We start from the raw sequence: 25867 nt of genomic DNA, 5'->3' as shown, positions 1-25867 counted from the left end.
AGAGGGAGGGAAGGGGTCTGGGAGCTCTGTGCTGCTTGGGGAGGGGGTAGGCAGGAAGGTCCCAGGAAGGGAGGGCAGCCCCACTCACCTGTACCACACTCACCCCTTCCTTACACTGCTGTCAGCATTCACTCCAGCTCCACATCACTGGCCAGTGCCACAGAATGGGGAGACAACCACACTGGATGGCCTGTCTGGGTGTGGGTACAGCTATTTTATCCACACTTTCCCACACACAGCATGGAGAGGGGCTGCTGGAGCTCCCCTGAGCTCTCAGTAGCAGGGAGGGAAAAGCCCAAGCCCAGGCAGGGTGTGTAACCACCACAAACGCCCGCGCTCAGGCCCAGGCAGGCAGCAGGTATGTGGGCAGGCACACCTGTTTGTGCTAAAGCTGCTCCCACATCTGATAGCCCATTCCAGAGACACACCAGCAACAGCAGCGGGTCCCCAGCCCCAATACTGAGCCCCTGAGCACCTGCTCCTGCTCCAGTGAAGACCCTCCTTAGGGCAGTGCCAGCATCTTCACAGAGACTAGACCCCAAGTCCTGGAAGGAGCCAGAATGAGGAGCCAGCAGATGGCAACAGCACTGCAGTGTCTGTAGGATTGTTCCAAGTGGGATCAGGGAAGCCATTGTCCTACAGGTCCATCTGTGGCCGCCTGGGGAAACCAGCAGCACCAGACCACCTCAACCCATAAGCACCAAAAGCTCAGGGATCCCCCAGAGTTTGTGAGCTCCTCCAGCAGCTGAACAGCCCAGGCACAAGCAGCACCAGGTGAGTGAACCCCACTGGGTGGGCCACCAGAGCCCCCATCCTGCAGGCAGCCAGACTCCAGCACAGTGCTGGGAACTCAGTCACCAAGTCATTCCAGACTCTTCCTGCTTCCAGGATTTTAAGGAAATGCAGCATGAGGAAGAGGCACCAAGACCTTGGATAAAGGATGAAGCCCACACGAGCCAGGGCTGTTCTCAGAACTCTGTTCACAGCTCTCTTGCAGCTGAGCAGCAGCAACCCCAGAGCTGAGGCAGGGGGAGGCAGCAGGTTCCAGGTGCAGCACATCTCCATCCTCAGCCTCTCCCAGCAGGAATGGTGCAGGACACGTGGTAGGGGTGGAGGTGCAAGGGGCTGCTCCATCTTCCATATTGACTGCAGGTCAGCCATGGGTGTCAGGGTCTCACAGTCTGTGCAGCAGCAACAGCAGAGCAGCATCTTCCAAGGCCATAACGCTCCAGGGACAGAGGCACTGCATTCATTAATTCCAGAGCAGCATTCCCAAGCCTGTCCCACCGTGGAGCTGAGCTCCTCCACACACTGCTCCCCCTACCTCTTCCCAGCTTGCACTGCAGAGTTTCCCCAGAAGTATCAGGCAAGGAATAGTTCCCACTATTTGCCTTAAGCTTCCCTGAGCACAATGAAGCTGAGTGAACACCAGCAGCATCACTGTGAGCAGGAGCAGCAGCACAGCCCCAGCTCAGGAGCTCCATTTCTCCCTCCCCAGGAAGGAAAGGCCCCATTTCCCTGCCAAGATGTGGGACATACCAGGAGCAGCCCAGCACACCTCAGCCTCCAGCAGAAATGTTGTGCTCAGGTCCAGTCCCTGCTGCATTAAGAAACATGAACATTGTTGTTATGATAGGTTTATAAAAATTTTGTTTTAATCACACAAAACTGAAGTTTGTGGTGAAGACTAAGTTGACAGTTCCTCTTAAATACCAGGATGCATAAGACACTGCATTAGGCACTAGGCAGCAGCCAACATCAGTTAGAGTCTGGCAACAGAAGCCATTTAATACCTCCCTTCATTCTTTGTGGAATTACAGGCTTTTGCAATACACGTCGTTCCCACTGACAGGTTACCCGAGGTTTTCCCCCACCCCACCTCTGTACATCAGTAAACTTTGTGTATTCCCACCAGAGCAGGGTTAACAACATTAGTGGCATCACAACCATCAAGAAAAGGACAATTTTCTATACAAGATCTTTTGCAAAAATTGCAACAGGATTAGTGCATTACGACAGAACCGAGAGAAAAGAAGAGTTGGCATGCTGGAGTCCAACACAAAGAAAGACAACAGGCAGCTCGTTGGATGTACTATATTGACAAGATACTGATTGGTTACATGGAGAAACATACAATACAAAATACAGAAGAAACCAGTTTTGCTTCCCTCTGCCCCACCCCGAATACTCATCACTGATTTGGTCAATAAGTGGCCCAAGAGCCGGAGTTTGTCTCTAATGCTACAGTTTAGTGGTTGTTCTGGGCGCATCGCACGGGATCAGCCTCAGCTCTTACAGACAGGGAACTTTAAACACGTGTCCCAATATCCCTTTGTTTCCCATAGTGAACTACAGTGCTGTGGGACCTGGGTGCTGCTGGCCTCACCCGCGGGACGGCCGCGCTGGCTGGGCAGACACCGGGTCCTGCATCCACCACCACCAGGAAGAGGGAAGAGCAGAAGTTCATATATTAAAAAAGTGACTTAAGACTTAGAATTGAATTAGTATTTGTACAGAAAGGTGCAGGTGGAAGAACTCCCTCCAGCCTATGATCAGAAAGGGATGGAGAATCACAGCGGCGCCGGCAGCGGCCGCCCTACGGTAAGTGCGATCGTTAGCGTGGGTTCCAGTCACGTCCTCCGAGGGCTCGCGGGCCGGAGCAGCTGCTCAGTTGCTGCAGCACTGGCTCCTGCTCGGCTGGCTGCTCTCCTGAAGGTCCACCACCCGATTCCTGCCTGGGCCACCAGGAGCATTCTGGGGTTCATTTTTTGGCAGTTTCTTGGCTAGAAGGAAACGGGACATTAGTAGGGTCCTCTGCAGAGGCCACCCGCCTCCCACTGCACACCCCACGCTGGGCTCCGCCTGTTCCATCCTTTTCCAAAGGAGTCTGGGACACGACACTGCCAGCAGCACTGCATGGCAAACCAGCCCACTCCTGACTCTGGCTGGCATCAGCTCTGCTCTCTCCTCCCTCACCAGCCCAGACCCAGGGAGAGGGACCCAGCTTTGCAAAGGCTCCACACGCTCAGAGAGTGACACCAGTGTGGCAAACTGGACATCTGCCCCAGTAAGAGGCACCCACCAGCCCCTAGGTGACACAAGACCCCTCAAGCTGCACTGCTGGCGCTCAGAGCTACCCCAGCCCCGCACACAGGCCGTTACCTATTGCCATGAAGATTTCATTCACATTCATCGCTGTCTTCGCCGATGTCTCCATGAACAGCAAGCTGTTGTCATCTGCATATGTCTGTGCATCCTACAAACAATCACATCAGAGTGCTAAAGGCACTCTGCCAAGATGCCCAAGCAGGCTTCATGTACTTCAGTTGTCAGCAAACTAACAGCCAGATTAACACCGTCCCACCCCAGGCCAGAGACTGCCACCCCAGTCCCTGCCTGGCCAGGACAGCTCAGGGACAGGCTCTGCTGGCAGCCCTGCACAGACACAGTGCCTGGTGTTTGCTCAGCTGGGAGGATGTCAGCCACTGCAAGGGCACAAGCAATCCTGTAAGAGGGCTGGGGAGAGCCTCTCCTGAGCGCTTGGCTCAGATGAGGTAAGAGCTGTGAAGAGCTGGGAATGATTCCTCATGTGTCTTGTACCCCAAAGATGATGTTTCACACCCTGCAGACAGCCCCAGATAAGTAAGGCAGCAAAGGACACCAAGGGCAGGAGCTTGTGCACTGTGGGCCTCCTCCTCATCCACTGTCACCAGCCAGAGCCACATGTGCTGTGACAAAAGTGTGGGAATGGCAGGGCACAGCCCCTGCTCAGGGGCATCCTGGGGTCCCGAGCGCAAATCTTCACCTCCACTCTCCCTCAAAGAGCCAACATCTCCCCCGCTTAAGCCAAAAGCTGCTTTTGTGACCTACTCAGGGAACAAGTGCTCTGGATTCTCACTCACCTGGAAGTCCACAGCTCTCTTGGTAGCAAGGTCTGCCTTGTTTCCTGCTAGTGCAATTACAATATTGGGGCTAGCCTGCCTCTGCAACTCTTTCACCCAGTTCTTGGCTCGTACAAATGTGTCCTGGAAGCAAACAGGAGGCAGCAGTCAGGAAGGGCAGCCGTGTAGGAATCCACGGGGCAGATATGATTAGAACAAGGCTTTCCTGTGAGAAGCATTCTGCCTCTGCAGCACTTGGCAGCAGGATCCTTTATCAGCTCACACAGCCTTGGCCAGAGATGAGGAAGAGGCCATGAGCAGTTTTCAAGAACTCAGCACCTGCAGGCAGGAGCCTGCAGGGCTCTGGCTCAAACACTCCCAGAGCTGTGGGAGCCTCCCCAAAGCCCAGGCCCCCAGCCCTGCCCACACTCACTGTGTTTGTGATGTCGTAGACCACGATGGCTGCCTGGGCCCCCCGGTAGTACATGGGGGCCAGGCTGTGGTACCGCTCCTGCCCTGCCGTGTCCCAGATCTCAAACTTCACCGTTGTGTCATCCAGACACACTGTCTGTGTTAGGAAGGCAGCTGCAAGAGAAGGTGGGGGGGGCTTTTGCCTCAGCTCCAGCAGGACAGGCCCCAGAGCTCTCAGAGCAGCTCTGCTGCTGCATGGGAGCGAGCAAAGAGCCCTGGAGAGGCCAGTGCCACTCGCTGTGGCAGCTGCAGCTCTGCTGTGTGACACTTCCTGCTCACAGGAACCCAAGGGCCCCCTCACAGTGACAGGAAGGTGGCTCAGAGAGCCCAGGCAGCCCCTGGAGTGGCTGTGGGGCCAGACCCCCACAGCAGCCCCTCACAGGGATCACACAGACCGGGCTGTGGCACCACCCTCATCGGAGCTGGGGAGCACCAGTGACAGCACCACACCCCCCAGTTTAGTAACTGGCTGCTGTCTTGTTCCAGCAAGTCTAACACCACGTGTTACACCCAGGGCAAATGCACAGACTGAGGCAGAGCAGCAGTGTCCACACAACCCTCCACAGAGGAACATTAAGCCCTGCTCACCCATAAGCTACACTTGGAGCTGTGCTTACTCCCTGCATGGGTCACAGAGGGACAACTCAAGCCTTTCCTCAGGACACCCCTACCAGTATCGCTGCTCACAGACCTGGGTGCCAACCAGCCTTTGATTGGTGACACTGTGCTAATGATTTCAAGCTAAAGAACTGCTAGACCTGAAAGCACTGTGGAAGTAGTTAACAGTATCATGCTACAAAACAGCCCCAAAATCCCAGGTCGTGGTCTGAAAAGATAATTAAGGGCTATAAACCAAGCTGAAGGCCTTGGTTCTAATTAGAAGCAGGAATTGAGGCACTGGAAGCAAAGCCTCAGAGGCAGAGTGCAAGGTTGCCATAGCATTATTCTCTGCTGTGCTCCAACCTCACGCCAACAAACCTCAAACCAAGAGTTAAAAGCATTAACTGTTTGGTTCTATTTATAGCAAAAATCCCGGGCCAGACTGAAATAGCCACTCTTTGCTGGGGCAGGCCAGGGTGTCAGAAGCAAGGTCAGCACCTCCCAGCCACGGGCACGTGGAGCTGGCACTCACCTCCGATCGTGCTCTCCTGGTACTCGTGGAACTGCCCCTTCACGAAGCGCAGGACCAGGCTGGACTTCCCCACCGCCGACTCGCCCAGGAGAACAAGTTTAAACTGGCAGATTTTGTTCCCAGCGGCCGGTCCATTCGGTCGGGCAGCTCCACCTCGACCCGCCATCGCGGCTTAAGTGCAGGAGTGCCGAGGGTTGAGGATGCTGCAGGTTCTGCACTGGGATCCACCTGGAGGCAGGTTGCAACTGGAAGAGGAGGCCATAGTTAGTGACACGCTCAGGGACCAGCTGTACCAGTTCTAGAGGGTGGTTTGATCTGCAGCCACCATCAGCACAAGCCAGTGGTGGCTCCTTCCCATGATGGGAAGTTATCAGCTGCAAGCACCACAGGGCAGTTCCCGCCAGGCAGCAGCTCCTGCAGCAGGATCTCAGCCTGCTGAGCATACCTGGAGAGGTAACACAAGCTCTCCTCCCCACCACTGGGCCCTCCAGCGCTTCCACCACATGTGGATGTTACACACACCTCGTTGGGGTGAGGCAGGTAAGGAGCAGCCAGCCCACAGTGGGTGTTATTAGAGCTTCATCTATTCAAACAACAATTACTCGGTTCATGGAGGTAACTGAGGCTGACCTTTAGTTCCTTCCTCCCCTCCCGAGTTCACAGGGAAGCACCTTCAGACTATCAATGCCATACAGAACCATGCCAGTGGCACACTGGCAGGAGGCAGTTCTGCAGGTCACGAGGCATTTGGACAAAAGGAGTTTCTAGAGTCATCTGTTCAGCCCACAGCACTTGCACCACGACATTCTGCACCTCCCAGCAGGCCCGAGGACAGCCCTGGAGCCAGGCAGGTGGTCTGCACCTGGCAGCAGGGACTGTCCCCCCTCAGAGGCTGGCAGCAGCCCCTCCCCATCCCCACTGCACACCAGGAATCACCACCCAACCTGATCCAAACACAGAGGGAGCACCTAATGCTTCCCACACCCATCCTGCTGCCTCAACGCCCTCATCCCACAGCATTCCAGGTTGCCAGGCTGCTGGCCACGTTCTTCACAAGGACTGTTCAAATCCAGCACAAACAGGCAGCATCCCCTAACACTGCCATCCCCTCCCCAGCACCAACCTCTGGAGTGGTGCAGAGCCACAGAGCCATGGCAGGAACAGCAGGACAAGCTGGTTTGCACCCAGTTGCCCACGAGTGAGTCCCAGGGCCTCCCTAAGCACTGAGCTCTGCTGCCTGCAGAGAACAGGAACGCTTTCCAAGTGCGCAGTTGTGGATTTAGGCATATTTCCTGTACCCATCACGACTCCCACTTCCCGTGGATGAAAAATTCCACAGCTGATCACATCCACTCTGGATCACCACTTTCCACTCTACTCTCCTAACCCAGGCTGCTTGCTGAGAGACAACTGCAAGAAAATGCCCCAAAAGCCAATTTCTTCTTGTTCTGGGAGCATCTGTGAAGAAACTCTGGGCACATCCTGCATTTACCCAGCAAATATCAGATTTCCATGAATAAGAAGTTTAAAGCAGGTCGAACTGGAGCAGAACAGAACACTCAGGCCTGCTCTGCACAGAGGAGAGTTTCAAACAGCTGCTTCCCAGGGCAGTGCCTGTCCAGCTGTGATTGCTTGAGGCTACTTTAACCATGCCTTGAGTTTAAGCAATGCCACAGTTTGATAGGGAACCTCCAGCCATTTCAGAGCTCCTCTGGAGGGACAGTCCATGAGCGCCAGCAGCTGGAGAACCTCGGCAGCTTTCAAAACACAAAGCACTTGAGAGTGCTCTGACCTAGAGACATTCCACTTCAAACTGCTCTGACCAGGAGGCAGTCAGACACCTGCTGTTGAGCTGGTGCTGGTCACTGGAGCTGCAGGTGGGACAGAAACCACGAGGAGTAACTTCTGAGTGCCATGAGATGTTTCAGGAGCCAGAGCTGAGAAGTTGTTGCTCTGAGTGGCCTGTCCAGTCTTGGATCAGCAAAAAAATTGCACTGTCAGGACCCCCCTCCCTCTTCCAAGGAAGGATGAGAAACAGGACAGGATGAGAAAGCTTGATAGGAAGGAAATCAGCAACTGGCTTTGCTGGGCAGTGAGAAAACAGCATTTGCAGTTCTGGCCAGGAGCAGCTCAGTCACCGCCAGGTCTGAGAGGCTCAGCAGCAGCTCTGCATATCCAGAGCCTGAAGAAGCTTCCACTTTTCAGAGCTTCCCCTACAACCAGAGCTTGCAAGTGAACAGCTTTGCCTTGTTTCACCTGGTGTTTGTTCCCAGGCAGTCCACCAGCCCTGCCGCTGCTTCAGACCAACGTTCTGCACATGAAACACTGCGTGAATCACGTCCCTGAGTTACGGCCTCCTGAAATCTGATAGGGGTGATTCCCAGAGCAAAACAAGGAAATGAGTCTCTTGACATCCCCAAGTCTTAGCCTGACCTATATTTCACAGGTCTTGATGCATTTTTCCACCTGTTTGTGCTACATGAACTCCGAAAGAACGAGGTGAGCTGGTCACACAAAGAACCAAATAACTGAAGGAAGCACCCACCAAAGCCTCGGACTGCAAGCGTGCTCCATGGCAGGACAGGCACTTTGGCACTTTCTGCCAATGTCTTTGAGGATTCCTGTCAGACAGAACTTGGATCTGCAGAGGGAACAGCTGAATTACACAGCCTGGACCTGGCCTAGGTCAGCCCACGCCCACCAGTGGACATTGGTTCGAGAAACAGGGAGGATTTCCTGCTGTACGAAGCCATTTCTGATGCTGGGGCGGGGGGCTGTTCATTCCCCCTCTTCCAGCAGAGAATTGGGCATGCACCCCTCCCTGCTCCCCATGGGAACTCTGACACTCGAGCTGTGGGTCAGGCAGACCAAAATAACCACAGTGATACCGGGCAGACAAGGGAAAGCAGCTGAAGTCTCAACTTGCAGTGCTAATTCAAGCAGCTGAGACCATGAGAAGGAAGGGCATGGTGGGGTACTCGTGTCATCAAGATTAACAGGCATTCATTTTCCTACTAGTTTCTTGTAACTAGCGAAACCCAGCACTCGGGAGATCACAAGATCCCGGCCCAGGACAGGAATCCCAATCTCCACAGGGGAATTACTGCAGATCCCCACATTAACCCCTGCAGGAAACCGCACCACAGGGAAGCTGCTCATTTAAGGTGTCAGGAGTTACAGAATCTAACATTTTTGCCCTGTGTTCACCCAGTAGCGAGGGCTGAAAGCTGAGGATATTTAGTAACCAAATCCTGAAGAATCTAGTTACCCAAAGGACTGCTGCCGCTCTCAGCTATGCAAGGAGCTGCTTCGCTCTGGATTTGTTGGCTCAGAACCAAAATACTCAAGACAAAAGCCCCAGTGAAGTATTTATCTTGTTAAATAGCTGACAGCGTTACATGAATTCCTTGGCAAAGGAAGCCCTGAAGTTATCCAGTGGTTTTGCTTCACCTCTCACTGCACAGGCAGCTGAGCTGCACTGCCCTGCTCCCAGGGCACTCGGCTGCAGGATGTGGAGTCAGGAGCAACTTCTGTGAGCAGAACCAGCAGCCAGTGTGGGTCCCACCAGAACCACACATGGACCCCGTTAGTCCAGGTTAGCACAGCACGGTGTGTCAGCCTGATATTCCAACTCATTGATGTAATTTATAACAACAAACTTCCAGAGCCTGACTGCAGGAGAGTCCAGGCTGCAGAGGAAGGAGGAACAGGCTCAGCTGCTACACAAGAGATGAATCAGGAGACACACTTGACCTACAGACCTCAGTCCCATAAAGTCTGATCAATATTAATACTTCACCTTTCTACAGGCAGCCTTCCCAAAGAACAAACCCCCAGTGTTCTGATCAGCAAGGCCATAGCCTGGAGTTCAGTAACTGCTCTAACTGGGGAACTCATCACTGCAGCTGCACTACAGCCCCGAAGTGCAGACTCACAGACCCAAATCAGCTCAGACAGCAGTTTCAGCAGCGCTTCTACAGTTGTGACTAACTTAGGACAGCACAACAACTTCTCTGTGCAGTCCCACATGCAAGACTCCTGAAGACATGGACACCATCATCTTATTTCACAGGTAAATGGGATTTCCATCCCAAAGTTAAATTGCCCATTGTTGGTAGCCGCAGCCCCGAACAAGTCTAGCTGTTCCTGCAGCACCAGCTCCTTCTCATGCTGTTGATACACACATCTGCTTCCTGACATCTGCACAGCCGTGGCCTCCTGGCTGTTTTTCAAAGCGTCTTTTCCAAAACAACTTTATCCTCAGAGATTTCAAGGCCACCACCCTGCTGTTACTACCCCTTCAGCACAGACTTCTGCAGGAGAGGCATCATCTTCCTCCTGTGCATCACTTTCACCTCACATTAGCTGCTCTCCTGCTGTAAGGAGCAAAGCCTCCACGTTCCCCGTCCCACAGCAGCTCCCTCTCGGAGCCCTCACCCACTTCCAGTCATCCTTGGCACTGCAAGGAGCTGGTCCACTTCCAGAGAACACAGGGCACAGCAAGGCTGGAGGAGCAACTCAGGGGTGCAGCCTGGACCTACTCAAACGGAACAAAAGCATCAGGGTTTCAATTCCACAGCCAAGGTCCTTTAACCCCTGTTCCTGACACTGTCCCCTGCTCAGATGCTCTCAGCAGACACCCAGCCAGACACCCAGCAACACGTGCCTTGGGCAGCACTCACCATCCTGCGGGAGAGAAGGCAACATCAGCAGTGCAAGGCAACAAACAGCCACCTGCACTGCAAAAGAATCCGTGACCTTCACAGTATCTTTCCCAGACGGCACAAAGATCTCCCAGCCTCAAGCAGCTCCTTATTTGGAGCTCTCCCAAACCAAAGCAAACACGAAAAGCAGTGTTTTCTTATCTGTTTACGTAGGACTGCTCCAGCAGCTCATTCCCGTGCTCCAGGGGAGGACAGTGTTCCCTCTGGGACCCAGAAGAAGCTTTATCCCTCCCCAGTGCTGTCACAGCCAGGAAAGCTCCCTGCTCCTGGCGGGAGCCTGGAGTGTTTTCGGTGTTACTCTGACGAACTTCTCAGGACTTGCATAAGAGGCTGCAAACTTCATACCCCAAGGGAAGAAAACAGCTGACTCCAACATTTCTACACTCTACCCTCTTTTGAGTCTGCTGACAGGAATACTTTGGGCTACACCCACTTCATTAGAAGTGTTCCCATTTCATTTCCTGTGTCTGAAAGCACTTGGCATTCCTTCCCCCTCCCCGTTCAGGGAGATGCCATGACCACCACCCGCTCACCAGGCAGCAGCTGAGGGACTCTGGAGCCAGAGCTGGCGACTGGCAGGGCCCAGAGCAGCCCCAGAGCTGATCCCTCTCCAGGTGCAGAAGAGCTTTGCTGGGATGGAGATAATCCCACACCTCATCACAACTGCCAGGTTTGGGCAAGCACACACACAGTCCTTTCAGATGCTGCCCAATCCTTCATTGGAAAGCAAATGGACCCAAACCCAACTCTGTTCGTGCAAAACTAGACCAGTGTTTAGTTTTATTTTATCATATTCACATCCACATGCCAAGCCAGCCTTCCCCTCATGCTCTCCAGTAACTCAAACCCTTCTCCAGGAGTCCATCTCAGCTTGCCTGGGTTGTTCTCTCACCTGAAGGGGCATCAGCACCTACTTAGAGAGCCTCGAGGGACTCACAGTGCCTGGCACAACCTCAAACCAACCTTCACCTAAATCAACCAGGGCATCTTAGAGGGGAAGGTCACTTCAGAAACAGGCTTTTGCTCTGAAGTTCCAGCACACTGTTGTGACTCAAGAGGAGTCTGAGGCAATTTCAGCACTGAGACCCAGTTCTGACTCCCAAGTGTTGCTGTCCTTGACCTCCCAGGTCCAGCCAGACTCCTGCTTTACCTGCTCTCCTCACTCCAAGAACACATCAAGAACAGCTGTCTAGAGGCACTATCCTGAATTCTTCACCCTTTTCAGCCACACTTCTTTCACCTTATTATCCTGGTGAGCTGAAATGAAATGTAAAAGACTTTTAGAGTCAAGGCAGGAGTGGATATTAACAGGATATTCCAAGGAAGCTCACAGAGACAGCGTGGCATGTCACAGCCAGCATGGACTGAGCCCGTCTTTTTGGCCCCAGCCAAGCTCAGAGCCAGCTCTGACAGAGTGCAGTGCAGGCCTGATGTCAGGCTGCAAACAGGGCAGCTCAACTGTGCTGACCCTCCACACAAAAAGCTAAGAATAGCAGACTGCAAGTTGTTCCACGCCAGACCTAAAATAGGCCCCGGGCAAATTCTCCTCCCCGGCTTCCTCAGGGGCTTGGGAACAGCCAAGGTCAGAGCTCCGGGGGCAGCACCCAAAGGTCAGCTGGGCTGGGGGTCAGGGCTGGGCTGGGCTTCCCTGCAGGGCCACAGCCCCACTCAGGGCTCCTGCCCAGCCCCAGGGAGCTCTGCCAGCGCCTTGGGCATCACCAGGAATAGCGTCTGAGCAGCTTTCCCGGGATTTAGCAGCACAGACCTGTTGCTGGCGCTCCCAGGTGCCCTCCTGCTGTGCTCCCAGCTCGCGTGCCGGAGCCTCTCCCGCCGCGATTCCGTGATCCAGGGGGTGGCCTTGGCCAGGGTTCCCTCTCTAGACAAGCCACAGAACGTCCTTGCAGCCCTTGTGCCTCGCTCAGGGCCCCGCAGCACCACACATTGGCTTCCACCAGGGCCGTGCTCGGCACAGCAGCGACCCAGGACAGTCCGCACTGCCCCGGAGCACAATCCCAGCAGACCAAGTCACACCCCTTACCCCAGCAGTTCCTGGGAACCATGGAAACTAGCTCACAGAGTCTCTATTTCCAACTCGGAGGCCGAACAGCTACAAGACGCGATCCCCCCACGACACTCCTGCCCCGGCAGGCACCGCACCTTCCCCTCTTCCCCGGAATTCCCAGTCCCGGCTGGGAGGCGCAGGGTACGGGCTGCAGGTGCCGCTCCCGCTGCCCCCTCCCCGAGCCTTCCACGCTCACGGCCGGCCTGACCGAGCCCACCCAGCGCTACCGGGAGCTCGCCCCGAGCCGGGGCCCGTCCCCCGGGCCGTGCTGCTCCCGGTGCCGCCCCCGCACACGGCTGTCCCGCGGCAGCGCCACTGCCCCGCCCCGCCCCGCAGGGCCCGGCTCGGCGGCACCGGGCGAGAGGGAGGATCGCGGCCGCCCGGAGCCCCCGCCCCGCCCCGGTGGCGCCCGCCCGGTCCGGCCCCGGCTCACGGGGAGCCTGACGGCATCGCCCCGCCCGGCACAGCGGCGCCGCCGGGCCCCGCTCCGCTCCCACCGGAGCCGGCCGCCGCCCCGGCCAGGCGAGATCCCGGGAGCGGCTCCGCCGCGTCAGGGCAGAACGAGCGGCCCGGCCCCGGCCCCGGCCCCGGCCCGGCCCCGGCCCGGCCGGCCCCGGCCCCGGCCCCGGCCCCGCTCACCGCCCGCAGCGCCGCTCCCGCCGCCGCCGGTGCGTCTCGCAGGCCCCGGCCCTCACTTCCGCCTTTACCCGTTCCGCTTCCGGATCCGCCCACCCCTTCCGCCCCCCGCCCCGCGCCCACAGGCGGCGGGAGCTGCCAATCATCGTGGCCCCGCCCCGCGGGGATCCCGCCTCCCGGCGGGCGCACCGCCCCTCACGTTAGACGGGCGTGACGTCATTGCGCGTCCGCGGGGGCTGCTGGGAGTTGTAGTCCGGCGTGTCCGGGGGCACCGGGAGCGGGGGGGACCCAGGGCGACCCCGGGCAGGGCAGAGACTCAAGCGGAGCCGGGGCTGGAAAAATAGAGCCTTTATTTCTCGATGTGGCGGGTGGAGGGCGCGGGAGGGGCGTGGCAGAACCACGGGAACTACAGCGGCGGAGGGGCGGCAGCGCCCGTGATCCCCGGAGACCCTCCCGGGGATCCCGAGGATCCACGGCTGATTTCAGCCCCCGGATCCCCCACGCTCCCCGTGTCCCCGCCGCCCTCCCCTCCCGGGCCCGGCCGGGCTGTGAGAAAGGCCCCGGTGGACGAAGAGTATAAAACCGTATCAAAATCCCTGCGAGTGTTCGGAGCGCGGCGTCCCGGGGCGCTCTGCGGGCGGGGGGGGACACACGGTCACCCCGGGCAGGGTCCCCCGGCGGGGTCACCCCGGTCCCGGCTCCCCCGGTGACCGCGGGGTCAGTGGGAGCTGGTGGAGCCGGACCGCGGCTCCGGGCGGGCGCGGGGCCAAGCCCTGGCCGAGCAGCCGGGGAAGGAGAGGGCGGAGCGGGGCGGCAGCGGCGGGGGCTGCGAGTCCGAGCCCCGGCGGGGGTCTTGGGGGTTCCCCCGCGGCGGGCGCGGCCCCTCGGCGCCCACCCAGGAGTGCTGCAGGGCGGCGGCGTGCGCAGAGAGGCTGCGGACCGGGCAGCGCTTGGCCCGGGGGCTGGCGGAGGGCGAGCTGCGGGAGCTGAGGGGCACCGGGGGCGAGGGGGGCACGGGAGGCGAGGACGGCACCGGGGCAGCGGGCGGCGGGGGCCGGGGGCGGCAGGGCGGCCGCGGGCAGGCGGCAGGAGCAGGCGGGGGCGGCGCGCGCCCAGGTGACCCCTGAGCAGCTCCATCATGCCCTGAAGCTCCCGGCTGAGCTGCGAGACCTCCCGGTTGAGGTGGCCGATCTGCAAGGGACGGAGAGCAGTGAGCACCGGGCGGTGTCCCCGGCGCCCCCGGGGACTCGCGCCCGCCCCTGGTCGCCGCCGCACCTCCTGGTTCAGCCTGCTGATGTTGTGCTTTATCTGCTCCGCCTCCATCGCCAGGGCTGGGCCGCCCACGTCGGTCCCTGTCGGGGGGGGACACGGCCACCGGTGAGCAGAGGGCTCCCCGAGCCCCCCGTCCCGGCGCCAGAGCCCTGGCATTGGCCGGCATTGCCGGCGGTACCTGAGGTGGGGGAGTCCCTCGTCGCGCTCGGCAGCGCCGGGTCCATGTTGAAGCAGAAGGTTTGTGGCTCTGATGTCCCCCCGTTGTCTTCAATCCCATCCACGACTCTAGAGTGGGAGGGGGTGAGAGCTTCCCCGCACCACCCCCTCGCCCCTCTGCCACCACCTCGCCCAGCCCCCCGGGACCCTCCGCAGCCCGGCGGGCACAAACCAGCAGCAGTGGGATGAGCCCCCAGCAGGTCCCAGCCGTACCTGGGGCTGAGGTCCGGGGGGCCGTTGGCGTGCAGGGACGGGATGAGGAGCTTGGCCGGCCTCCTGCCATCCCGCTCCGGGAGCCGGGCGTCCCGCCGGCACTGCGGAGAGGGGCTGCGGCCGCGGCTCCCGCGGGCCGGGGAGCGGCAGTTGCGCCGCAGGGCTGAGACCTGGCACAGCTCATCGCCCAGGAGGCTGCTCAGGGAGCCGCGGCGCGCCGGGCTGCTCAGCTGGGGCAGCAGCATCTTGCGGCGCGGGGGGCTGGCGGGCGACTGCTGGAAGACCTCGTCGAGTTCCTCCTCATCCTCCAGAATAGAGGGAAGGGGCTTCTCCGGGGCAGCACCGCTCTCCGGACGAGGCTGCGGTTGGGCAGGAGGTCAGGGCTGGTCCTGGGCACGGCCACCCCTGCCCCGTCCTTCCCCATCGCCCGGGCACGGTACAAACCTGCGGCACCTGCGGCAGCCGCGGGGACCGGGAGTAGCGGCAGAGCCCCTGTGGGGAGAGCAGACGGCACAGGCTCAGCAGCAGGAGGGACCCCTGCACGGCTGCACGGGGATGGGCTACAGGCCACAGCCCCCTCTGGCCTCTCCGTGCCCCCCTGGACAGCCAAACCTCCCCCAGCTGCATGCATCAGCCCCAGCACCAGCCTTTGCAGCCCCTTGCCGGTTCTCCTTCCTCTGCTGCTGCTGTGACAATGGTGAACTGCCTGAGCCAGAGCCAAGACTTCATCCCAAATCCCACCCCAGCCTCAGCCATCAGAGCACCAGCTCTGCCTGAGGGGTGAAGCCTGATGAGGAGGGTGACAGAGCTTCTGCAAGACCTGGTGCACACTCCTGGCATCCTCCACCCCTGATTTGTTTACACCTCTCCTGTGCAATGGACATGGTGGGTCTTGATACGGCTGTTTGAGACCTAGAAAGCAACTTCCCGCCCCACCTCCACCAGGCCTGAGGGCAGTGGCTACTGGGAGAGATGCTCTGGAGGAGCCCCCAGCCTCTCACAGCAGAGCTGGGGGAGGAAAAGTACTGCAGAGCCATTTCTGCTGCAGAACATCCTCCCAGCTACCGGAGCCATCAGCATGACTAAACCTGCAGCCCCCGGCTGTCTCCTGCACTCCGGGGGGCTGTGCTCCAGCTGCCTATCCTACAGTGCCCTCCCAGTTCCCTCCACCCCCATTTCCAAGCCTTCCATCGGCCTCAGCCTCCTGCATTGCCAATGCTCTTTCTGCCAATTCCCCAGGTTGCACAGAGCCAAGACAGGATGTACCTGCACACAGGGGTGGTAGAGCCACAGCCCCAACCTCGGCCTTGGAGCCTGGGGACTGTGAGCAGGGGGTGCAGAGACCACCCATTCCATGGCCATGCCACAGTCCCAGCCCTGCTCTGGTCCCCGGGGCCACAGGAAGGGGAAGGGGCCTGCGAGACAGGGCATGCACCCACCTCTGTCTCGCTGCCCTCCCGCAGGTTGAAGGTCAGGTCCTGGTGGATGTCGGCTGTGAACTTGCTGGCGTACTCAGGGTAGAGCTGCAGCACCTCGCAGAGCCCCCGCAGCCCGATGTGCTGCAGGTCGCAGTAGGTCAGCGCCTTCACGTCCGCGTTGGTCTTGATCACCTGGTCCGTGCTGCACAGGTCGGCACCGATCAAATCCCCTTTGCCTGCAGGAGGGGACCAGGGTGGGCTAGCAGCGTGAGCCCTGGGGCCCTCACCCTGCCGGGCAGCAGGAGGGGCTGGGGCAGAGCCCACGCCGCCTGCCCTCACCCAGGATGGCCAGGACCACGTTGTCCTTCAGCACCTCGAGGGAGCCGGAGCAGACGAAGTAGTTGGCCTGCAGCGCGTCACCCTGGCGCAGCAGGTACTCCCCCGGGGCGCAGAACGAGGTCTTGATGTGGAGCGAGAGGGAGCGGAGGCAGCCCCGGCTGGCTGTCTCGAAGATGGGCAGCTGCAGGATGTCCTTGTTGAGGTGCATGGCCACGTCCGCGCGCAGCTCGTCGGGGAAGTCGTGCAGCAGCTGAGGAGAGGAGCCGGGGCGCTGGGCAGAGCAGGCAGGGAGGGAGCAGGGAGAAGCCTTCCCGCAGCCCTGCAGCCTCAGGGGGCACGTGCCCCTCTGGATCAGGGAATCTCTCTGCTCAGCCACCCTGGTGCCTTGGCAGAACCCAGCAGTCCCAGCTGGCAGAGAAGGGCCTTGGATGTGGAAATGAGCTACTTCTGCTCCGTGTGCCTGTCCTGCTCCCTGTGCTGGCAGGTATCGGCCCCAGACCTGGTCCCTCCAGCGCCACACTCCCAGCTGGCCCTGCCAGCCCCATCACCCCTGTGCTGGGTGCAGGACTGGGCCAGAGGGGGCTGGCCCAGCCTCACCAACACCTCCTACCTCGTTAGCGTCGATGCCGTTGTTCACCGACCAGGTGGTCTGGAAGTACTCCAGCATCCTCTGCTTGAGCTGCTGGGGCAGGCGGTGGACGCGGATGAAGTCCTTGAGGTCCTTCATGCGGGTGTGGTAGAGCGAGCGGCGGGAGTACATGCGCTGGATGATGGCCGTGACGTTGCCGAAGACCACAGCGTGCATCAGCGCTGGGGGCAGCGGGGCAGCGTCAGGCCCAGTGAGGGGCAGCACAGGAGGCTGCTCCCCAAACCCCAGACCGGGGCTGTTTCACATGGCACACGTGTCCATCACCTCCCCCAGTGCCTTGCTTGGGACCCGTAGGTCCGACAGCTAGGGGTGAGCCCCCCGCCCAGCCCTGCTCCCCGCCTCACCCCCGATGAGCATGGTGCAGATGGAGAAGATCTTCTCGGCGTCGGTGTTGGCGCAGACGTTGCCGAAGCCCACGCTGGTCAGGCTGCTGAGGGTGAAGTAGAGGGAGGCGATGTAGGTGCTGCGGATGGAGGGGCCCCCCATGGAGTGGTTGAAGTAGGGAGCCTCCAGCCTCTTGCCCAGCTCGTGCAGCCAGCCTGCCAAGCACAGCCCGGGGTTAGCCCTCACCGAGGGGCCAGTGCCCCACTCTCCAGTGCTGCCCCAGCCTCGCTTTTTGGGCAGGAGCCAGTGGGGGCATCACCCCCGGCACCACTGCCCCACAGGAGTGCACAGGGGGGCCCCAGCGCCCCGAAGGTGCTCACCGATGTCCCAGGCGCGGGGGTCGTTGCTCTCCAGCTCCCTGCGGCCGATGACGTACCAGATGCAGGCCAGCCAGTGCGCCAGCAGCGCGAACATGGACATGAGCAGCGTGAGCACCATGGCGCTGTACTGCGAGTACCGGTCCAGCTTCTGCAGCAGCCGCAGCAGCCGCAGCAGCCGCACCGTCTTCAGCAGGTGAACCAGCGAGGTCTGGGGGGCAGGCAGGCAGGTAAACCCAGCAGAGCTTTGGGCAGGGGCAGAAAGGGACCCCAACACCTCTTCCCGGGGCAGGAATTCTTTTTCTTCCACCCCTGTGCCCAGCACCCAGCAGGCAGCCAGGGCCATGGCTTGTCAGGGCATCAATCCCCCCCGGGACACATGGGAGCTGGAGAAGGGCGGGGAGATGGGCAGTGGGAGGGGCAGCAGAGAGCAACAGCTTTGCTATCAGAGGCTGCATTTGTGCCAGCGGCACTCACCACGGTGACGTTGAAGATGTAGAGCAGATCGAAAGGCAGAGCAGCGATCAGATCCACGAAGAACCAGGTGGCCACATAATGGATGCAGATGGAGCGGGGGTCGTACACCACCTGGCCCGACTGGCTCACGTATGTTGTCCGGAAGTTCAGGATGATGTCTGCCCCAGGAGAGCAGTTCCAGCCCTCGTCACCCCTGCTGTGGCTCCAGGTGGAGCCGAGCCAGAGCCCACAGCGAACGGGGGTCTCTCTCCCAGAGTGCTCAGGGACAGCAGCAGGGGCACTGCGATGCCAGCTCCCCTCTCCCTCACCCCTCATCCCTGTCCCACCGTGTCCCCCATCCCGGATGGACTCTTGGCTCCACTCGTGGACCTACCCAGGATGAAGAGCATCTCCACGGCGATGTCACTGATGATGGTGCTGCGGGCAGCCGAGAGACTGTCCTCCATGCCCATGAAGCAAACATTGTAGGGGACGGTGACGGCTACATAGAAGGTGGCCAGCAGGATCAGCCAGTCCCAGAGCGCCTTGAAGATGCTGTAGTGGAGCAGGATGAAGCGGGACTTCTGCACCGAGGCCACCTTGTACTCGGGGATGGACGGCTTGCCCTCGAACACGTTCTGGGGGAGCAAGTGTGGGGTGGTACATGGATGGTGCAGGGCCCACAGGAGGGGTGAGGGACACCACAGGCCCCCCCACCCCCCTCCTGAGTCCTTCCAGTCTGGCTGCCACTCCCTGATGCCAGGGGGTGATGGATGCACTGAGGTCACCCACAGAGATGGGCACAGAATGCCTGATTATGGCACATCAATTAAAGCAACGACCGCCTCTGCAGGGACACAGCACTGACAAGAGGAAATGTGACACCAGCTGGGTGAGGGCAGAGCCGGGGCCATCCCACCCAAGTCCCCAAAATTTAAGATTGGTGCAGTGACACCCTTTGCCTGCTCACCAGCCCTGGGCCCCAATGGCTCTTGGACCCCTCTCTGGCCCCATGGCTGCAGGTGGTGCCCAAGGACCCTGTGTTGGACACTGCAGCCATGCAAAGGGCCTGGCACAGGACTGAAAGGGCCTGGCACAGGACTGACTCTGGTCCCTGCCCTGGCTGGCAGCCCCACAGCTCTGGCAGCCTGGTAACGGCGCTCCCTGGGGCCAGCATGGCTGTGCTCAGAGCCAGCACTGGGGTTTCCTGAGAGCAAAGCATGTGAGCAGAGGCACGGCCCTGCCACAGCTGCCAGGTCTGCTGCCCCCACGGCGAGCTCTGGGCACCCTCTGGGCTCTCCTGCTGCCAACCAAACACATGTGCAGCCTTGGCTACGGAGCAGCTGCCAGGGATGGAGAGCACTTCAGTGCTGGGGAAGCCAGGGATGGGCGTGCATGGGAACAGCATTCCTGGGAGGCTGGGCTCTGCTGGGAGCTGCTCCTCAAGAGAGCTGCTGCACTGCCAGTCCCTCATAGCCCCAGCCCAGGAGGCGCTGGGTGAAGCTGAGGGTCCCCAAGGTCCTTACCCGGTTGATTTTCACCTCACTGCGGTCCCTCCGGACAAACTGGCTGCTGAGCCTGTGCAGCGCAGTCCGGCCCTGCCTGCGTGCAGCCCGCAGGTGGGAACTCCCAGGCTTCTTGTTCCTCCGCTTCTCTGCGGGAGACAGGACACACTGCGTCAGTGGGAGCGCTGTGGCATGGATGTACATGGCAGGCAGGACCCACCAGGGAACAGGGAGTCCCTTTGCCACGTGCCCACCACACAAACAGCTCCCCAGATTCCATCACCATCCCACAGCCATGGCTCACCCTCCTTCTTGTCCCCTGGGTGGCTCCTGCCCCGGCTCTCCGTGAGGTCCTTGAAGGAGAAGAGGAAGAGAACAACCTCCCCCTTCTCATTCTTGATGGGCATGATGTCCAGCAAGCACCAGAAGGCATCTCCTGCATGGAGGAAGAGGGTGGTGAAGGTGGGGCAGCACCACGCACTCGGTGGCTTCCCCCAGGGCCAGTCAGAGCTGCGGGCAGGGACCCAGCCCCAGCGCCACTCACCACCCTTCTTGTAGAAGCAGACCTCGGACTGGTACTCCTGCCTGTCATCCAGAGCCTTCTCAATGCACTGCAGGACGAGCTCGCTGGTCTCGGCCCCGCAGAGGAAGCGGCAGCTGCAGTTCTTCTGCATGACCTCGGTGCGGGCGAAGCCGGTGAGGTCGCAGAAGCCGTCGGAGCAGTAGACGATGGGGAAGCCGCAGCGGCCCTGAGCGTTGGCCAGGATGAAGTTGCTGTCTGAAAGGAGATGCGGCCGCCCCTGAGGGCTCAGGGCCACCTCACAGGGCACAAAGGGCAGCCCAGCCCCACATGTGTCCCTCTGGGAAGCAGGGCCGGGTCTCCATCTGGCTGTTAGCTGCCCCCAGCTGCTCCTAGAGCTCACCCATCCCCTGACCCACTGCCCCCCGAGGTCCCAGCCCTGGCAGGACCCCAGCCCCATGCACTGGAAGGGGAAGTAGCCCGGATCCATGTCCTGGCCCCCATTGCCCACGCGAGGCGACTCACGCCTCCCTCTCACCATCTGCCGCTCCAGCTCCGCCCGGGCTCAGCCAGCTTAGCGGGAGTGGCAGCAAACACAGCTGGGCGCTGCCAGCCCAGGGGTGCCCAGCTCTGGTGCTGGGATCCCCAGAGGTCTGGATCACCTGGATCAGCTGGAGACCTGCTCAGCTGCAGCACCAGCTGAGAGGGTGGGAGAACAGCCACAGGCCTGGGGGAAGTCAAGGCCTTGTGCCCAGGTGGCACGAGCCAGAGGTGAACTACGGCATCCTCAGTCCGTCAGCACCGTGGAGCCTCCCCAGCATCACCCTGGCCTGGCAGGGAGGGTGGCACCAGCACAGTAAAACCCCTCACCAGCCCCATGCCCTACCCAGCTGCAAGAACAGCTGCAGCCCCATGCCCTGCAGTCCCCAGCTGTGGGCTCTGTCCCGGGACCACAGCAGCTCCTGCTTCAGGCCCTATACCAGTGGGACAGATGGGTTCACTCTAGCAGGGTGCCAAGGAAGTGGGTGTGTGTCCAACATGGGCTGTGATTGCACCCAGCATGGGCAGATCTGGGCTGTCCCCAGCCCCACCAGGGTCTCCAGTGTTGGGTCCCCAGCCCAAGACTCCTGCACCACACAGCCAGGAGCAAGAAAACACGCTCTGCCCCCTCTCACAACAGAGAGGGGCCCACAGCAATGCCAGTGCTCGCACAGAGCAGGCAAAGCAGTGCCAGGGCAGGCCAAGGGCAGCAGAGGCCACAGGAGGGGGGGGGATGGCAGCCGCGGGCAGCCTTGGCCAAAGGGGATGCAGCAGGGCCGCCACAGCACAGCTCAGCCCGGGATTAGCTCGGAGAAGCAAAAATAGCCTGAAGCTGTGACTAAGGCCAGATTTTGGCTCTGGGGAGCCGGGATTATGGTGATGTCCAGGATGTGTTATTAGAAAAGAAAACAAGGGTTTGCACTGGGGAGTGGCTCCACCGAGCTGGGTGATGCAGCCTTGGAGGGGCTCCGCAGACCCCAGCCAGGGTGGCCAGTGTGTCTGGCTGGGAGCCCTGGGGTGCAGCACAGCAGCTGCCCGGGAGAGGCAGGGTTAACTAACTCCGACTATCACTGCGCTAAACCCCATCTCCATGGCAGTTAAAGCCGATAAGAGGCACATCAAACCCTCAAAGCCCCACACTGTTTAAAAGTGCCCGGAGGCGGTCGGGCAGCCCGGTTCCCCGGGGCAAATTCCCAGGGCTTTGAGTCGAGGTGTTGCGGGCAGCTCCCACGGGGACCCTTCCCTCGGAGAGCCAGATACAGGCGCTCTGCCTCTAAGGAGGGAGTGGGATCACCAGAACAAGGCACATGTGGCTCTGTCCCAGCACTTCCAGACGCAGGTCGGTCGGAAGCTCAGAGGCCAACTGCCTCCTCACACATTACACCCCAAATGTAAAATCCCAAATCCCAGCTCCTCCGGGCAAACGACCCCTGAGCCACCAGGGCGGCTCCTTGTCACTCCAGGCCAGGATCCAGCCCAGCATTGCAACCAGCACATGCCCCAGGGTGCTCCAGGTTCCTCGACGGTGCCCTGGGAGGTGGCTGCAGATTAAAAGTGCCATCTTCATGCCGGTCCCTCCCAGCAAGGGAGGAGAAACCCAGTCCCGGAGGCAGCTGGCCCCGGAGACTCCTGCTGCAGGTGATTCAGGGGGGAGCTGAGGTCAGTCCCGAACACTGCCCGACCCCAGGTGGCTGCATGATGCCAGCGGTGCTGGAGCTGACTCGTGGTGCCCAGGCATGATCCATGCAGGCTTCAATCCATCCCGACCCCGGCACACGGACACGGAGGGGAGGGACCTCAGCGCCCGGGGACACGGGCACCGCTCGGGCACGGGACGGGGCAACGCGGGGCCCCAGGGATCCCAGGTCAGCTCCGGCGGGGTGAGACCGGCCGTGCCCCCTCTGGGGCTCCCCCGCTCCTCCGGGATCTCCGCGCGGAGCCTCCCGGCGCCACCGGGATCTGTCCCTGGTGCTGAGCGCGGCTGCGGCGACACCGAGCGGCACCGGCGGCGGGCGCGGGGAGAGCATCGTGGGGGCGGCCCAGGACACGGACAGGGGGAGTCCCGGTGTACCGAGCCCTCACAGGGACACGGAAGGGTCTCCGAACAGCGCGTGGGTGGGCGCGTCCGGCCGAGCCGCGGGGGTTGCGGGGCCGGGCCGAGTCCCGTCCCCCTGGCCATTTCCTGCGGGGCAGCGCCTCCCCCCGCCCTGTCTCCCCCCCGCCCCCGCGGCCCCTCCCCGGCCCCGTCCCGGCCTTACGTGTGCCATCGAAGCGGGTGGCGATGGTGTCCAGGAAAGTGTTCTGCGGCGCCAGCAGCCCCTTCATCACCGGCATCGTCCCGCCCGGCCGCCCGCCGCGGGGCTGCGGCGGCAGGGCTGCCTCCGCCGCCCCCGGCCCCTCCGCAGCGCCACGGGCTGATCCCGGCCCGCCCGGGGCTCCCGCCCCGCCCCCGCCCCGCCCCGGCACCGGGAGGGGCCTCGGCACCGGCGGGCACCGGCCACCGCCCGCGGGCAGGGCGCTCGGTCCCGGGAGCGCACAGAGTTGGTGGCGCCAGGACCTGCTCGGCACCGGACCCGCCGGACCGGGAAGCACCGGGACTCCCCTGGCCCCAGGACTCGCTCAGCCGCCGCTCTCCTGGGCCCACGGACGCTGAGGAAGGGGCAGGACCGGTCAGCGCCTCCGTTCGCCCCCAGTCCTGGTCCTGCACCCACTGGCGCCCCAGTGCAGGCGCCATAGGTGAGCCCAGTGCAGACACCGTGGAGAAAGGCACTTGCCTCGGCAGCTGACCCGGTGCTGAGCTGTGCCCTTCTGACCCCTCCCTAGAGAGACGACAGAGCAGGGTGACATCAGGCTACCGTTTATTGTAAAAGGCCGCGGTGCCCGCGGTGCCCGCAGTTCCCTGGGCAGGCTGAGCCAGGGAGGAGGTATCTAAAAGTGCTATTTACACCGAGCTCCTAGTGTGTGTCCCAGGATTCCATCCCCCCCAGACATCCCCTCTCTGCCCTCACTGTCCCCACCCCACTCAGTAAAAGCTCCCTGCCGCTCCCTGGGCCTGGATCGTGCTCAGGTCCTTCCCTGAGTGTCCCTGGCACTCCCTGGGGCCGGCAGGGCTAGTGTCAGCACCTCGCAGTGCTGGTGTTGGCTGGGTGTCCTCGCCTGCAGGGCAGCCCGATGTGTCGTGGCCGGTGGTGCCAGGGCGCTCCCCGCGCTTGCCCATGGTGAGGATGCCCGCGGCGTGGTTGCCGGAGCCGTGGAGGAGGCGGTAGAGCCGGCTCTGGAAGGCCAGGGGGCCACTCTTCCTCTTGCCCAGCGTGAGGATGCCAGCGGCGTGGTTGCCCATGCCGTGCAGGAGGTCATAGACGCGGCAGGAGCAGGTCTTCTGCCGGCAGCAGTCGGGCAGGCTCTGCCGGGGAGAGGCCAGGGAGCAGAGCAGGAGCAGGAGCAAGAGGCAGGAAGCTCGCTGGAGCTGCCAGAGCAATGGGCAGCATTAGTGCAGGGCAGTGACAGGGCAGAGAGGGGGAGAGTGCACAGCCCCAGGGCTGCCCCCTTCTCCTGCCTTGCCCACTGGTGTCTCAACTGTCCCCTGCCCAGTCGCTGTCACGCCCCACACCCGAGGTGCACTCAGAGTGTCACCCTTTGGTGCCCTGGGACATGGCCAGCACCTCCAGCTGTGCTCTGACCAGCAGCCAGATGTGGGTGCCCTCACCACATCCCTTCCCTGCTCCAGCACACGGCAGCCACGGCAAACACCCTCCCCTTGCTGCCCAGTGCCATGGAACGAGCAGTGGGAGTACCCAAACTCAACACCACGGGCATTGATGCACTCCAATCCCTCACAAGAAGCCCCTTGATCAGCTGCTGGCCGCAGCTGGGCAGCCCTGGGCATTTGCCACACACTTGGAGCTTCCCAAGGAACTGGCCAGGCCTTCCTGCACCCCCAGCCCCACATCCTGACCTCCCTCCCATTGCTGCCCTCCTCTCCCCCTGGGCTGCAGTGCCCCAGCCCCACCTTGGTGTTTGGCACCTCCATCCTTCCTGGGGTCTTCAGGCAGCCGAGTAGCTCTGGGGCATGTCCCCCTGGGCAGCTGAGAGCACAGTGCCCTGTGCTGCTGCCACTGCTTTATAGGGCCCAGCACAATGGTGCTGCCAAAAATACCGCTGGGGCAGCGGGGAGCAGACGGTCTCTGGGAGACACAGGCGCGCTGGGGCCGGTAGCCCGGAGACCATCCAGGCCTTTCCCCTCATTTGCAGTTCCTCATTGTGTGGGTGCTCAGTGGCTGGGGCGCCAGGCACTAATGAGGCCCTAATTGCCCACAGGCCCTGTGGCTGGGCTGGCACAAAGGGGCTGAAGGTCAATGCTGGCCAGCACCGGCAGCACAGTGCTCCAGGCTGATGCTCGGAGCCCCATTAGGCTAATTATCCCCCTGAACAAAGGGGTACTGGCAGCAGCACAGCTCCCTGATTGTGGGGAGGTGTCACCCTGCACTCCCCATGGTGCCAGGGAGGGATGGTGCCATCAGGGTTCCATAGCCAGTGCCACCCTCCATCCCCTTCGGTGACCCCATCCTGCCCTGGCCCCGTGCCAGGTACAGAGGGATCCACAGGGCGCCAGGAAGGTTCTTGCACTCTTTATAACGCTCCACAGTTCCAGTCCAATCCCAGCTCCCCCGCTCTGTTTGTGCTGGGACTCCCTTGCCCCGGGGGACAAATCCCAACATTTTCCTGATGCCAGAAGCCACATCTGCTGTCCACTGATGCTCTGGCTCCACAGCTGCTGTGCCACAGCCTCCCAGCTCCTCTGCACAGTGGGGGCTCCAGGGGTGCCACAGAGGACTAGCCAGGACCCTTCCTGCCTGCCAGATTTTTCCCCAGGCCTGGCAAAGGCCAAACCTGCAGCCCTGGGGAAGGAGGGGCAGGAGCCCAAACCTGGGGCTGCTTTTCCAAGCAGAATCTGCCACAGCAGGCTACACGCACACGAGCACTGGAGTGCCAGCATCCCCACCAGCACCACAGCAGAGTGCAGGCTCTGGAAGCAGATGGGAGGAATCAATGAGTCTCCTAGGAGCTCAAGGAGGCAAGCAGGAGTGGGATTACCCCTCCTCAGCCTCTGCACTGAGCCCTGATGGAGCCCC

General features: G+C 61.1%; 4 protein-coding genes across 4 annotated transcripts; 1 reads left to right on the top strand and 3 right to left on the bottom strand.

Annotated features, from left to right (window-relative positions):
- Window positions 1–1762: 1762 nt before the first annotated feature.
- RAB5C (RAB5C, member RAS oncogene family) lies at window positions 1763–13053 on the bottom strand. Its single transcript, XM_050327754.1, has 6 exons — window positions 12910–13053; window positions 5485–5729; window positions 4315–4466; window positions 3903–4025; window positions 3163–3256; window positions 1763–2783 (listed from the first exon to the last, which is right to left on the bottom strand). Exons 2-6 carry the CDS (start codon window positions 5648–5650, stop codon window positions 2668–2670), a joined length of 651 nt encoding a protein of 216 aa, XP_050183711.1. The 5' UTR covers window positions 5651–5729; window positions 12910–13053; the 3' UTR covers window positions 1763–2667.
- LOC126646242 (basic proline-rich protein-like) lies at window positions 12267–13250 on the top strand. Its single transcript, XM_050327444.1, has 2 exons — window positions 12267–12792; window positions 12919–13250. The coding sequence occupies exons 1-2, from the start codon at window positions 12267–12269 to the stop codon at window positions 13248–13250; spliced, it is 858 nt and encodes a 285-aa protein (XP_050183401.1).
- Window positions 13251–13274: 24 nt separating this feature from the next.
- KCNH4 (potassium voltage-gated channel subfamily H member 4) lies at window positions 13275–20453 on the bottom strand. The gene is given in 17 exon segments (XM_050327780.1): window positions 13275–13929; window positions 13961–14007; window positions 14009–14097; window positions 14182–14258; window positions 14357–14463; window positions 14608–14966; window positions 15052–15099; window positions 16047–16261; window positions 16365–16614; window positions 16975–17174; window positions 17358–17552; window positions 17718–17925; window positions 18192–18349; window positions 18565–18808; window positions 19697–19824; window positions 19980–20111; window positions 20220–20453. Coding segments are annotated over 17 exon segments (2892 nt in total). The 5' UTR covers window positions 20350–20453; the 3' UTR covers window positions 13275–13624.
- Window positions 20454–23576: 3123 nt separating this feature from the next.
- Window positions 23577–25811, bottom strand: HCRT (hypocretin neuropeptide precursor). Its single transcript, XM_050327771.1, has 2 exons — window positions 24745–25811; window positions 23577–24201 (listed from the first exon to the last, which is right to left on the bottom strand). The coding sequence occupies exons 1-2, from the start codon at window positions 24763–24765 to the stop codon at window positions 23758–23760; spliced, it is 465 nt and encodes a 154-aa protein (XP_050183728.1). The 5' UTR covers window positions 24766–25811; the 3' UTR covers window positions 23577–23757.
- Between the last annotated feature and the right edge of the window lie 56 nt (window positions 25812–25867).

Source organism: Myiozetetes cayanensis, unplaced genomic scaffold (genome assembly GCF_022539395.1).
Source record: "Myiozetetes cayanensis isolate MyiCay16 unplaced genomic scaffold, myiCay2020 scf34, whole genome shotgun sequence".
NCBI lineage: Eukaryota > Metazoa > Chordata > Aves > Passeriformes > Tyrannidae > Myiozetetes > Myiozetetes cayanensis.
Note: the sequence above shows the minus strand (reverse complement) of the source record. Positions and strands in the feature narration are given on the sequence as shown.